General features: G+C 38.2%; 1 protein-coding gene across 3 annotated transcripts in view; it reads left to right on the top strand.

Moving 5' to 3' along the window:
- The window catches only part of TMC1 (transmembrane channel like 1), a 141,694-nt gene that overhangs the window by 37,080 nt on the left and 89,314 nt on the right, over positions 1 to 15,300 (top strand). For all 3 annotated transcript variants that reach the window (XM_072735987.1, XM_072735919.1, XM_072735864.1), the window contains 2 exons: positions 3,113 to 3,284; positions 10,866 to 10,994. In XM_072735987.1, the coding sequence (XP_072592088.1) occupies positions 3,113 to 3,284; positions 10,866 to 10,994 (301 nt within the window). The remainder of the gene's footprint in view (positions 1 to 3,112; positions 3,285 to 10,865; positions 10,995 to 15,300) is intronic.

The following is a 15,300-nucleotide window of genomic DNA, read 5'->3' on the forward strand; positions in this document are numbered from 1 at the left end:
TACTTCTCCCCATATAAGTTAGGGATCTATTGTCTCTTGCTGCTTTAAGGATCTTCTCTTTATCTTTGGAATTTGCAAGTTTCACTATTAAATGTTAAAGTGTTGAATGGTTTTTATTGATTTTAGGGGGGATCTCTCTATCTCCTGGATCTGAATGCCTGTTTGCCCCAGCAAGTTAGGGAAGTTCTCAGCTACGAGTAGTTCAAATACACATTCTGGCCCTCTGTCCCTTTCGGCTCCCTCTGGAACCCCAATTAAATGTATATTTTTCCTTCTGAGGCTGTCATTTATTTCCCTTAACCTATCCTCATGATCTTTGCATTGTTTTTCTCTTTTTTCCTCAGCTTTCTTCCTTGCCATCAACTTGTCTTCTATGTCACTCACTCATTCTTCTACCTCATTAACCCTCATCGTTAGGACCTCCAGTTTGGATTGCATCTCATTTAATTGATTTTTAATTTCGGCCTGTTTAGATCTAAATTCTGCAATCATGAAGTCTCTTGAATCCTTTATGCTTTTTTTCTAGAGCCATCAGTAGCTTTATAATTGTGTTTCTGAATTGGCTTTCTGACATTGAATTGTAATCCAAATTCTGTAACTCTGTGGGAGAGAGTACTGTTTCTGATTTTTTTTCTTTTGTGGTGAGTTTTTCCTTCTAGTCATTTTGCTCAGTGCAGAGTGGCTAAAAACAAGTAGTACTGGAAAAAGGAGAAAAAGAGAAAAGAAAGGGGGGGGCAAACAGAAAACAAAAAAACAAGGAGGAGTATCCTTTGATTCTATATACTAAGTCCCTAGACTTCCCCTGGAACTTTCCAGCGCTGCTTGGTCAAGAACTTGCTCTTCCCCTGTCCTTCCAGCTGGTCTTCTGGGGGAGGGGCCTGCTGTGCTGATTCTCAGGTGTGTGCACCTGGGGGAGCTGCCCTGCCCCCTTCCAGGTGTAGGGTTCAGTGGGAGCTGTTTATTCTGTGAGGTCCCTGCTCCCTGGTGGCCTTGCTCAGTCCCAGGTACAAGGTGACACCAGAAGGAACAACAATAGTGGCGGCAGTCAGCTCCCCAGCCCTGGAGTCAGCTCCCGCAGGAACTCCCGCAGCTCCCAGTCTGCAGGGGCCTGGATGTTCCGGGTGTGGGGGGCACTGATCTGCACAGCTCGGCTGACCGGATGGCAGGAGCCTTCCTCGCTGTCCTGTGCCCTCCTCACTTCCGCCTGTCCCGGAGGAGCGCCGGATCCTGGGCTGTGTCCCCCTGTGCCCTGGGCTCTGGGGCCTGCACCGCTGGAATCGCCCTCCCGGCCAGGCAGCCCCCTCCACAGAGCCGCCACCAGAGCCAACACCAAACTGCTCCCAGGGCCCTGCCGGGAGCGCTCCAGCTGTTTAGGGAGCTCGGCCTGCGGTGTGTGGTGTGCTCTCCCTGGGGCGCCCCTCCTCTGTTAGTGTCCCTGGGAGCCTGAGGGCATCCCTTCCCCCCCTGGGATCCTGCCTGAGCTCCCTGCAGCGCCTTTCCATCTGGGAGAATTGGTGAAGCTCCTGCTTCTCCCGGGCTGGGCTTTCCTGTCCTGGGGGCTCTCCCCAACCCTCTTAGCCCGGCTCCTCCTGGGGACTCCTCCCCCACTGGATGTTTTTTATTTTTTTTCCACCTTCCTACCTTGATAGAAGTGCAAACTCTTCTCACTGTAGTGTTCAGCTGTTCTCTCTTTAAGTCTCAGGCCGAATTCGTATGTTTTCAGGATGATTTGAAACTTATCTAGGTAAGTTGGTGGGGACAGGTGACTTGGGGACCCTACTCTTCGGCCATCTTGCCCCACCTCATAAAATATTTTTTAAAAAAATAAATAAATAAAAATAAAACTGAAAAACAAAAAACCTTAAAAATTAAAAATAAATAAAATCACGACACACACATGTAAAAATGAACATATTTAATGAATAAATGAGGACCCTAGTGAGTTGTTACAAACCAAGTCAAAGGAAATCCAAAGAACAGATACATTTATAGATCAGGGCTATTGAAATGATTGTGCAAATGGAGGCACTACTGTTTTGTGGGAGGTTATTTTTCCTGATGAGGGAAGATTGTCTCTACACTGGACTGAGTTCATGTGCAGATCTACAGACAAGAATTATTTTGCATTGCTTTCTAGCGATCTATAACTTTCAAAATTACAAAATAGCTCCCATAGAATCAGATAACACAATAGGGTTCATTGCAGAGAATTCATAGTTTCCCACCAAAGTACAATTTTTTCCCTATAGTAGCTTCTATCTGAGAGGAGTTGATTTTTTAATAATAGGTAATTCTAAATACCAGAAGAAGCACAAAGATGAAAGTGAAGTAAGAGTGTATGTTATAAACTGTCAAGGAAGGAACTGGATTCTTTCTCTATCTGGAAGATTCTAGTGAAGTTATGGACACATGAGGCATTAATTGCTAGTTGATAAAATAAAATGCAATTTCTCTCAGTTTTATGTTAAATTTACATGTTATATATTTCTATTCATAAAGATACTATCATCAAGCAAGTATTTGTGTAAATAAATATACTCGGTATCAATTTCATTTAAGAAAGGGAAATATTCAGGAAAAAGAAGAAAAAAACGTGGAATAAAAAATAAAGATCATTTGAATTAGGAGAAATTCCAAGGCCTGAATTAGTTTCTTCAAAATTACTCTAGTTTATTGCATTTTGTCCTTCCTGTCCTTTGTTCTAGGATAGAAGTGGTGGCAAACATATAGTGGTTAATCACTTCATCCTTATGCGTTAGATCGGTAACCTCTAAACTTGGTCTTAGAGATCATGGTATAATATTGAACTCTAAGTCATCTCGTAACCCACAAAAATTAAGACTGGGTTTCTATGAATTATTAAAATTTTGTGATCCACATTCACATATTTGAGTAGATGAACCACACACCAAAAAATGAGAATATAGATAAGTGTATTTGAATTGCAGGCCATGGAATATATATATATTTAGTGCATCTTATCATGATGTGGAGACTTGCTGGATTGTGCTCTCCTATGTGACCATGGTCACTAAAACACTAAACAGATATTTGGTAGTGGGAGAGAGCACTTTCTGATATCGATCATCGAAGTATTCACTGCTGTGTTTAGGTGAAGAAGAAGAGGAGGAGGAAGATAAACTACCTCGAAGAGAGAGCTTGAGACCAAAGAGGAAACGGACCAGAGATGTGATCAGTGAGGATGATCCGGAGCCTGAACCAGAGGATGAAGAAACAAGGAAGGCCAGAGAGAAGGAGAGGAGGAGGAGGCTGAAGAGAGGAGCGTAAGTGAACTCTGATCTGTAACTGGGATTGTGACTTGTTCACAAGTGCCTAACTTGGAAAGAAGACCACTCCCTTTAGGTGCTCTGTGGCCTTAAAAACTATTTTTAGGAAGAACAGGTTTAATTTGATGTTGCCATTTTACTCCACTTAGTTAAATGTATTTTAAAATTAAAAAAATAAAATAAAATTTAAATAGAATTTTAAAATGAATATACATATTAAAAATGGGCTAGGAGAAATTTTCTCATGTGAGATCTAAACTATCATTGGTTATTAACATATTTTGAAGTTCTTCCATAGATGATATGCGTTGTTATCAAAGTGAAATGGAAAATCCCTAAAACATGAGCCCAAATCACTTGACCTTATAGAGCAGGGGTTATAAAATATGACTAATTCCAGACCAAGAGTGAAGAGTGGTTCTTTCAGCTTTAAAGAGCTGTTGATTAAACAACAACAACAAACAAACAAAACCAAAGAAATATAGGATAAAGCTGTATGTAGCTCTCAAAGCCTAAAATATTAACCATCTGCTCTTTTATAGAAAAAAAAAGTGCTGGCCCATGTTACAGAGTATTGGGGTTGTCATTTCCTTTTTAACACAACCTGACATCTATCATTTCCACCAGGCAAACATTTCACTGAGTGTTGACTTTGTATAAAATAGTATATTAAATACCATTTAGGAAAAATTCAGGAAAATAATTTTTGAGTCTTTGCTTTGTGGAAATTTGCAGATGGCAGGCCAGTAAGAAAGGTGTGCATGTATCACATCCGATAATGGAAAACCCATACCCCTTGGAAAGGCTTTAAGAGAACAGCTATTATGTCGTTTCCAGGTAGTAGGGTCATGGGAACCATCAGGAGATGATGAGATCTTCTCCAAAACACTCCTAGGACTTGGGATGAAGAGGAACTTTCTAAGATGTGCCCCCCAAATGACACAAACTAGTGTTCAACAGCTAGCTTTTACTTTCCTTTTCATAAATAATTATAAATAAATACAATTGTATGAAAATTTTGGATAGTAGAGAAGCTTAGCATTGATAGATGATGATTCTTTTTAAAATAGAGAGATAGCCCCATGCACTTCTTCATCATATTTTTATTGACTTCAGTTTTTAAATCCTCCCACCTTCTCTTCCTGTTTCTCCTCCTCCCCAAGCTCATTTCTTTCATCTTTGAATATCAAGACACCACCTTCTTTAAATGTTGCCTCTGGGATTTTTTATCCTATTTTCCTTTTAAGTTTTTTTATGCTTTTTACTTTTAAAAAACAAAAAAAATCATCTTACTGTTTTAAGTTCTATGTCTTATTGTTGTCACTATCATGACGTAGTAATATTTCCTATTAGCAAAGCCTGTGCTTGTTGACAGTACTATTTCATCAATAGGATAGATGCATGATATAGGCTGTGACCCAGAATTTGCTTTTACTCTCTATGTGTGCTTCAGAGAGGTCCTTTTAGAAAGGTGAGTTGGGTGGAAATTTCTGTGCTCTCTTGATCTGCTGAAGGCTGTCATGCGAAAAGCTCAACCCCTAGAGAGAGAACCATGTGAATCAATTGGGTCTTGGCCCCAATTGCCTGAGAGAATGTTGTCCTGGCGACAGTGTCTATCCTTAGCTGGTACCATTTTCATCCCGTTTCTGAGAAGCCCGCAAGCACCCCTGCCACTAGTCCTCTCCACTTCTTCATACAGCCAGTTAGCTAACATGAACTTTGTGTCCAAAGGCTTTTCAAATTACATAATTACTGTCATAAATTGGGTAACTAATCTAAATAGTATTATACATTATTTGTAATGATTGATGGTTTTGATCCCTATTTTAAAGTTCATTTTCTATTTTTTATTTTGAAGATAAGTTTTTTTTTAAGGAAATGTATTAGCAAACATATCTTGAGAAAAGATTTGTGGGCAAATCAGGGTACATTTATTTAGACTAATTTCCAGTGCTCGCTTCAGCAGCACATATACAAGACTAACTCATTTCCAGTCTTTTAAACTTTCAAGTGAAACACCTAAGGGAATTCCTACTCCCACCCCCCACTGACAAAAATTTGAAGCCAACTAAAACCAAGGTTGTAATGCTAACTATCTTTGGAGACAGTTAAAAAAACACTGCCTCTTTAGACATTTTGGAGGATTTCTAATAATATAACAGGCTTTTCCTGACCCAGTTTTAAGTGAATAAGAAATATGTTCATAGCAGTGAGAAATTCAGCACATTATGCCTTTTCCACCCTAACAACTGTTGTTTAAATAAATCAAAGTTAAGATGGAAAGGCATTCTTGCACAGATTAGCCATACATTTTAGAAGATGAAGCATATCTATGTGATATTCTTTTAATATGATTAGCACTTTCTTTGATTCCTGGAAAAGCAGTTCCTTATATGCTGGTGAAAGTAATATTTTAATTACCTGCCTATTTGAAGATAACTCAGGAGACAACTATACCTGGTAGCACAACATGATCCGCTTGGAGCAATCAACAATTAACAAAGACTTTAAAAATATACCTGTCTGGGGTTATTTTGTGTAAGGATTTATCTTATCTTTCCCTACCATACTAATCTTGGGGGACACTCTTTTATCTTAGTGGACTTTGAGGGCTGGACTTATGATGATAACTCTGTCATCCAGAAAGAATTCTGTACATAAACATTTATGTAATTAATATTTATTCAGCTCCACTACTGTGGAAGCTAATTTGCTAAATTCTTTGGAAGACATGGGTATGAATTTGCAATTGGCTGTATTCTCTAGGAGCTCATTATAGAGTAAGGGAGGGGCCACTTAGACATAAATTATTGTGAAGTGAGACAGTATAAATGTGCCAGAGAAAAAGGATAAAGTTGTTTGGAGCCTTAGAGAAGACAAAACTGTTATATGGGATAATATATATGGATAATCAGAAAAGAGGGTTAGTGAAGAGATTTCAAATAATGTTTTAAGGAATCATAGAAATAAAATAGATTAAACTCATAAAGTACTGGATTTAAGATAGTAGATAGTAGGAAAGTTTATAATTAGTGTTAGGAAGATTTCCATTAAATGTTTTCTAAAAATTGGCATGTAAAGAAATTAGCTGTAGTTACGGGGTAAATCCGCATACCTAATAGATAATTTCTTAAAATTTTTTGATGACTCTGGATTAAGTGAGATACTGTTTTCTATATGATTCTAAATGGGAATTCATTAATTTAAAGCTTTAAGATACTTACATATAGATGCCGTTGACCCTTGAACAACATGGTTTTGAACTGCATGGATCCACTTATAAATGGATTTTTTTCCATTTAAAAAAAATTAATTCTAGTATTGTTAATATACAGTGTCATATTAGTTTCAGGTGTACAATATAGCAATTGAACAATTTGATACATTACTCAGTGCTCATTATGATAAGTGTACTTTTTAAAAAGATTTAATTTATTTATTCATAAGAGACACAGAGAGAGAGAGGCAGAGACACAAGCAGAGGGAGACGCAGGGCTCCCAGGACCCTGGCCTGAGCCAAAGGCAGATGCTTAACTACTGAGCCACACAGGCATCCCTGATAAGTGTATTCTTAATCCCTTTCACCTATTTCACCCAACCTTCCACCCACTTCTCTGGTAAACATCAGTATGTTCTTTATAGTTAAGAGTCTATTTCTTGGTTTCCTTTTTTTCTTTTCGGTTTTATTAGTTTTGTTTCTTAAATCCACATATGAATGAAATCATATGGTATTTTTCTTTGTCTGACTGACTTATTTTACTTAACATTATACTCTGTAGATTCATCCATGTTGTTGCAAATGGCAAGATTTCATTCTGTTTTGTTGCTGAGTAATATTCCCATGCACTACATCTTCTTTATCCATTCATCTATCCATGAATACTTGGGCTGCTTCCATAATCTGGGTATTGCATATGATGCTGTAATAAACATGGTGGTACACATATATTTTCAAATTAGTGTTTTCATATTCTTTGGGCAAATACCCAGTAGTGGAATTACTGGTTCATATTGTAGTTCTATTTTTAGTTTTTTGAGGAACCTCCATACTGTTTTCCACAGTGGCTGTACCAGTTTGCATACCCACTAACATTACACTAGGGTTCTTTTTTCTTCACATCCTCACAAACACTCGTTGTTTCTTGTGTTGTCCATTTAAGCCATTCTGGTGTGAGGGGATATCTCATTGTGGTTTTGATTTGCATTTCCATAATGATTAGTGATGTTTTGTTTTTTTTGTTTTTTTTTTTAATTTTATTTATGTAGTCATACAGAGAGAGAGAGAGAGAGAGAGGCAGAGACACAGGCAGAGGAAGAAGCAGGCTCCATGCACCGGGAGCCCGACGTGGGACTCGATCCCGGGTCCCCAGGATCGCGCCCTGGGCCAAAGGCAGGCGCCAAACCGCTGCGCCACCCAGGGATCCCATGATTAGTGATGTTGAGCATCTTTTCATGTGTCTGTTGGCCATCTGCATATTTTCTTGGAGAAATGTCTGTTCATGTCTTCTGCCCATTTTAAAAATTGGATTATTTGTTTTTTTAGTGTTGAGTTGAATAAATTCCGTATATATTTTGAATACTAATCCTTTATCAGATTGTGTCATTTGCAAATATCTTCTCCCATTCAATAGGTTGTCTTTTGGTTTTGTTGATTGTTTCTTTTGCTGTGCAGAAGCTTTTTATTTTGATGTAGTCTCAATAGTTTATTTTTGCTTTTGTTTTCCTTGCCTCAGGAGACACATCAAGAAAATGTTGCTACAGCTAATGTCAGAGAAATTATTGCCTGTGTTCTCTTTTAGAATTTTTATGGTTTATAGAGTTTTTATGGTTTTATGGTACCTTACATTTAGGTCCTTAATCAATTTTGAGCTTATTTTTGTGTATGGTATAAGAAAGTCATCCGTTTAATTATTTTTCATGAAGCTATCCAGTTTTCCCAATATCATTTGTTGAAGAGACTTTTTTCCATTACATATTCTTGCCTTATATGGATTCTTTTTAATAAATACAGTGCAGTGCTATAAATGTATTTTCTCTTCCTTGTGATTTTCTTAACATTTTCTTTTCTCTAGCTTACTTTATTGTTTCTTTTCTCTAGATTACAGTATGTAATATATATAACCTACAAAATATGTATTAATTGATTATTTACATCATTGGTAAGACTTCAGGTCAACAGAAGGCTATTAATAGTTAAGTTTTGGGACAGTCTAAAGTTATATGTGAGTTTTTGACTGCACAACAGTCAATGCACCCAAGCTCCATGTTATTCTAGGGTCAACTGTATTGTGAGTTTTTTGGAAGGATGGGCAAGTTAAAGACTTAAAATACTAAGCAATTGAATTATCAATCTTAAATATTTTTGCTGCTATTGTTTTCTAATTAAATCCATTCTTAATAGTTACTTGACATATTTTCTTTTTCTTATGATAGTTTTCATAAAGATTTCAATGAAATAGCTATCTATATAATCTAGATTTAGTCTATGTCTACATGTAAACAATTTTTTGGGTAACAACAAAACAATATTTTCTTTCAATTGAAATATAATTTACACACAATGTTACATTAGTTTCAGATATATAACATAGTGATTTGACAAGCAAAACAATCATTTTTACTAAAACATATGTTTTCCTCTTATGACAAACCAACACACATATTATTATTCTGATTGGCAAGTTAAGCAAATAAAAACTGTGAATATAGATGTAATAAAAAGGTCTTCAATTATTTTATGTTGTGTTGTACAGCACTAAGATTTTATATAATAAGCATCAAATAATTAAAATGGAAATAACCTAATGGCAATCAGAGTTGTATTTTAGAGTATACTTCCATTGTTCTCTTACTATGAATTACTATTCTAAGCAAAATATCTGAATTGGTCAAAAAATCAAACTGTTATTAAGAAATATTATTTTAGAAAATTAATATGAGTTTTTATTTCATGACGTGATTAAAAACTGGGTTGATGGGAAAGAAAGAATACAAAGTCATTTTGTATGGTCGGCTGTAGAACTATGGCTATGTCCTCTTGTTCCTCAGTTGGAACTTTATTTTTTTTAAGATTTTATTTATTTATTCATGAGAGACACACAGAGAGAGAGGGAGAAGCAGGCTCCACGCAGGGAGCCCGATGCAGGACTTGACCCTGGGTCTCCAGGATCACACCCTTGGCGGAAGGCGGTGCTAAACCGCTGAGCCACCCGGGCTGCCCCAAAGTATTTTTCTGATTAATGCTGAGTCAGATTACAATTTCTTTGTCAGTCAGAGTTTAGTTAGGAGAAAGAAACTTCAGATGTTACTTGAACAGAAAGTATTTACTAAGAGAACTGTTGATAGGTATCAATAATTGTTAACTAGGTTATAAGAGAACACTAAAGTATCATGATACAAGTTTTGGAAGCAGCTATCACTCCAAAGGCTGGACTGGAAAGAGGTTGAAATTTAATCTTAGAAGCATTGAGGAGGAATGCAATGGGCTGAATCCACTGAAGAGGGGGTGATACTCAAGTGGTGCTGGTTTCTATGGGGGTGGTAATGAAGCTGGTTCTGTTAGTGATGGAAAAGTTGGCAATAGATTCACCTGCACCCTCCAGTTAGTGCAGTGAAGAATCATTACTAAGGAGGAAGTGCCACTCCAGAAAGCCAAAGAAAAGCCCAAATCTCTTTTTAGTATCTTCTGTTGGTGCCTGCCATTGAGCCAGCCAAAGCAAAAGTGTGCCCTGCAGAGTCCCAGCCCCAGTATCGCAATATTAACTATAGAAGGGTGAGTTTGGAGTTGAGTGACAATAATTGGAGTGACAATAAATAGAACACCTACCACTAAAAAAATTGATATTTACAATAGAGCATTACATTCTTTGATTTAAAATCATGTTGCTCATGTTTAGATTTTTTTTGTTTTATTATTCTGGATCCTGTAGTATTTTTGCAATCCTAGGAACATAGAAAAGAAAAGATACATCTCATTTGTTCAGTGAGAAACTAAATTCCTTTGAAGTTCTCTTCAAAGGATTCGCTTCTACCAAATATACTTCAAGTTGAATTTTATCAACTGAAGTTTTGAATTTAATTAACAGATTAAGTTACCTTTGAGAAATAGATTTTTTATTTTTCCATATTTCAATTTTTCTCTTTCTCTTGAGACATAGCTAACAAATTTGTAAGGGCACTTCAAAGACATCTTCACCTCTAATTTACTATACTTATTGAAAGTAATGTTTTTCAATGAAATGTAGAATTAGTGGAGGAAAGTGTACAAGGGAACAAAAAAGAGGAAAATATGTTGATAGATCTGTAACTAATATTCCACTGATTTTTGTTGTTCTGAGAGTTTGAGGCTGTGGAGGTAAAACAGTTTCAGGACTTCAGAATGTAAACACTATTGTTTAAAGTTATAATCATTCCAGAAATCCTGTATCAGTATTCAGACAGATACAAGCTCTCATGCTTATAAGTCTTGGTATCTGCTATGTACAGCCAAGTTGATACACATTGAATGAATATCTGATAGCATTCTTTTTTAAGTTTTAAGTCAAGCAAAATTTAACTTTATTACTTTTTTTTTTAAAGGGAAGAAGAAGAAGAAATTGATGAAGAAGAATTGGAAAGGTTGAAGGCAGAGTTAGATGAGAAAAGACAAATGATTGCTACTGTCAAATGCAAGCCTTGGAAAATGGAGAAGAAAATTGAAGTTCTCAAGTATGGTGCCACCTTTTGTAATTAGACACACTTTCCCTGATTGCTGATCTCCTAAATCCTCTGAGTATTACCTATACTTTATACATAGTGTTATATATATCTTTTACATAAAATACTCGTTACTTTATATAAGGTTCATGGTTATAGACATGTACCCAACATACTATATATGTCACATGTCATGTATGTGAACACATCACATATCACATATATGTACATGTATGCATATATACATACCATCACTAGAGAGGCTGAGCTAATGATTATATTTTTTTAAAAAATTATGAGCAAATTCATTGTTCAGAGTCTTATAACCTCTGGTCACTTTTAGTAATTTTTTCCTTGAACTGAGAATTTTTTTAGTTGAATACATTCATTTCTATTTCTCTAAAAGAGATAATATATTTGAATTTTACATGTTTGTGTGGCTTGCACATTCTTGTTCCTCTGCAGATTCCCCACCTCAAATGATATAATCAGGTGACAGTTCTCTTTAAAGCACAGGGAGCATATTAAGCCAAAAGAACAGTACATAAGATTCCAATTAAGGATTATGCTAATAGCTATTCCATGGTGACATATCAGTGACCCAATTTCACTCTTCTGTTGAGTGTTGATGAGGGTACAAACAGACTCAGAGACACATGGATTTGCCAACTCACTGTATGAAAAGACAAATGATTCTCTCTTTCTGAGGGACAGGAACAGATTCATTTCTGATCACTTCTGAGGTTCATACTATATTACCTTGCCAAGGTTGTCGGGGAGGTGAGACATGAATAAAAGGGAACGTGTCTATGATAACAAGCATGTTTATATCTTTCAGTTGTGCTACCGATTGCATTTTTTCTCAGAACCGTTTTTGTAATTAATGGTACATTTCCAAAGCTGTCTTTCCACAAGGCTATTTAAGTAATAATGTTAGTGTTATAGTATAGTATCGTTGTCTTTGGTGATGAGAAAAGAACTGAAGTAGCTATGAGGATATTTTACTTTTAATCTTAGCTTTGCAAAAGAGTAAATCTTACTTAAAGGCTTTGCTAGCTTCTGGGGCATCAGCTACCTCATATCTAAAATCAAACAAGATATTCTAGATCTGTCCTGTGAAATGAGAACCTAGCCATCATTTATAATGGCATTGTTTTGTTTTGTGGACTCAAGTTTCCTAAGTTCCAAACAATGGTCTTCCCAGCAACCTTCTGGAACAGCGCAGTAGTAGGCTGGGAACTCCATGTGCACGTACTTGTAGGCACCAGCCATGAATGACAGCAAAGGCAAGCAGAGTTCCTGGTTCCATGAAGCTGGTCATGTGTATGTGTGCATGTGTGTGCACATGTGTGCATGTGTCTGTTAAAATAGTTTTCATTCAATGAAGTGAAAATGATGCTAAATGATAGGTTTAAAAATATCCTTACTTGGCAAAATACAAATTTGGCAACTGCTTTATGTTGCTTCCAAAATGTATTTTGAAATATTACTGCCCGTGAAATCCCCCATACTGGAAACCACAGGTAATCGTATGTAGAAAGGTATAAAATTGGAAAGCAGTAGTATTGTGAACCTTCCAAGCATGGGTGTGAAATTGAGTAAGAATGCCAAAGAGTGCATCTTCCCTTTCCACCTGCAGAAGGTGTAGAAATACCCCCCTCCCTTTTCTGTATCTCTCATGTGGGGCAGTGGAGTAGGAATGGGCTTCCAATTCCAATCTGAATCTCAGAACTTCCACTTAATGGCTGTGCAAATTTGAGTGAATTGTGTAGCTCTCTGACATTCAGGTTCCTTATGAAATTATGCTAATTTACAGGGTTATTGGAATCATAAGGTGAGATAATTTACATAAAATGCTTAGCATGGTGTTGGAACATAGCACATAGAGGGGAAGTACAAGTTGTGCTTATCATTTCCTCTCAGGACAGAGTCAATGTTGCCTGGTCCCCTGCAGCGTGACAGGAGAGATGGAGAGGGTGTGAGACATGGCAGGGCTGGGTGGAAGCAGACCCAGCCAGGGATAACCATGGGAACCCCAGGGGATGGTGACACATTGGTAGTAGTCTAGATGGGCAACTGATTTTGCCATTCCAATGAAGAATAGAGCATCATGACAATTTGGCAGAATCTGGGGCCCAGCTCCTTTCAGGTATTCCAAATGTACCCAGGGCAATCCTGTAGCAGATTCCAGAACCTGGGTCCTTGAGCTGAGTCCAGGAATTAACCCATTTTTGGAATGGGGGAGAGGTAGGGATTGCGGTGCTAGGAAGGCAATACCAGGCTCTGTTGTTAGGGCAGAGGTTGAAAATGGGGAGTCTGAGACTCAATCTAGGTCTTAGATCTGAATGTTAGGTTTTTATTCAGCCCAAATGCATTTTGTTTCTTTTTCTTTTGTTATTTTTTTCATTTTTCATTCACATATATAGCATAAAATTGACCATTTTAGCCATTTTGGGGGTATATTTTTTATAACATTTTTTCCTTGTTGCCAAACATTGAAAAGTAGGAGATTTTACATTAAAGAAATCCAGAAATGAGATACCTGGGTGGCTTAGTGGTTGAGCGTCTGCCTCTGGCTCAGGTCGTGATCCTGGAGTCACAGGGTTGAGTCCCTTCAGGGAGCCTGCTTCTCTCTCTGCCTATGTCTCTGCCTCTCTCTGTGTGTCTCTCATGAATAAATAGATAAAATCTTAAAAAATAAAATCCAGGGATGCGTGGGTGGTCCAGTCTGTTAAGCATCTGACTCTTGATCTCAGCTCAGGTCTTGATCTCAGGGTCATGAGTTCAAGCCTGACATTGGGCCCCAAGCTGGGCATACATTAAAAAAAAAAAAAAAAATCCATGAGACACTTGGGTGGCTCAGTGGTTTGGTGCCTGCTGTAGGCCCAGGGTATGATACTGGGGTCCTGGGATCGAGTCCCACGTTGAGCTTCCTACATGGAGCCTGCTTCTTCCTCTGCCTGTGTCTCTGCCTCTCTGTGTGTCTCTCTCATGAATGAATACATAAAATCTTTAAAAAAAAATCCAGATGTCCAGCTTTTGCTGGATAAGTGGAGGATCTGGTCCCTCATTCCTACAGGGAAATAGCAGCTGGGGCTTGGCACTAGTTGCCCCTGAAAAAGGGGCATTCACTTTTCAGTGTGCACAGTTCTCAAACAATCCACATCACCTGCTCACACTACTTGGTTAAAGCTTGTATGCATTCCAGTGTTCGGCCTCCTACCTGTGCAGCAAGGGAGCAATATCGGCACGTTACCAAGATAGCAATTCAGAACATCAACTTCAAAGCCAGCCTGCAGAATGGAAGCACAGATTCAGGGCCAGAAAAGGAATGATGATGGCTTCTCACATGTCAGTAATGCTCACCATCTTGTGATGATTGCCTGTGGCCAGAAGTGAGTCCTGCTTCGTAGCTTTGCAATGCTCTGCACAGCTGGTGTCAGCGATTGGCCTGATTTCCTTGGTTTCAGCCTCCTTAATGGAGCTGTTGGCACTATAGTCCCCGGCCTGTCTCCCTTTGTGGGTCTCTCAATGTTGTATTAAGCGGCTTCCTCGTGGATTTCAATCATGTTGTTAGAGCAAGTGGTCAATACTTATGGTATATAGAGGTAAAGGTTTCTCTACCTCAACATGGGAGTAGAGAGGGAACTTTTCTCCTACCCTTTATGTCTTTCAGGGACTTCTAATTCTGAGAGGACATTTCTGAGGATTATGTTATCCCAGAATTCACCTCCAGTCATCAATCCTCGCTAAGTATATGGAATCCAAGGCACTAGGCTCAGTATAACTACAGTAGATACTTAGGTCATAGGTTTGGATCTGTGTCGGGGTTCCAAGGCTTTCCATCTGGCTCTGGACTATGAAAAACTGAGGAAACATCCAAAACAGATTTATCAGAGGGTCAGGCTTTCAAGATGTGTTTTAGAGTAAGGCATAGGGAATAGCAGCTATTATATAATAGTGGGGGGGGCCTCAGAGGTGGTTCCCACTTTCTGAAGGGATGCTCACTAGCAACCTGAGCATCCTCAGAGCTGAGGCCAAATGACAGTTAAAATAAGCAGTTAATACATGGGCAAGAGGCCCTAAAAATGGGTTGTTAATCCCTGAGGACTCTTGAACGTGGCTCAGGAGTGGAGCTCAGCACTTTCAAGGCAGCAGTATTGGCTTTTTAGGACTGAAGAGAAGGCACATCTTTCCTCTGTCACCGGGGACAATGTTTTTCAGTGTGATTTCCTGTGTGCTAATGCAGTTTTGCACATTCGTGTGGCCTTAAGCCTGTTGAATGATAATCTCCAGGTTTGGAAAGGCGGGTGTGCCT

The sequence above is a fragment of the Vulpes vulpes genome, chromosome 1 (genome assembly GCF_048418805.1).
Source record: "Vulpes vulpes isolate BD-2025 chromosome 1, VulVul3, whole genome shotgun sequence".
Lineage (NCBI taxonomy): Eukaryota > Metazoa > Chordata > Mammalia > Carnivora > Canidae > Vulpes > Vulpes vulpes.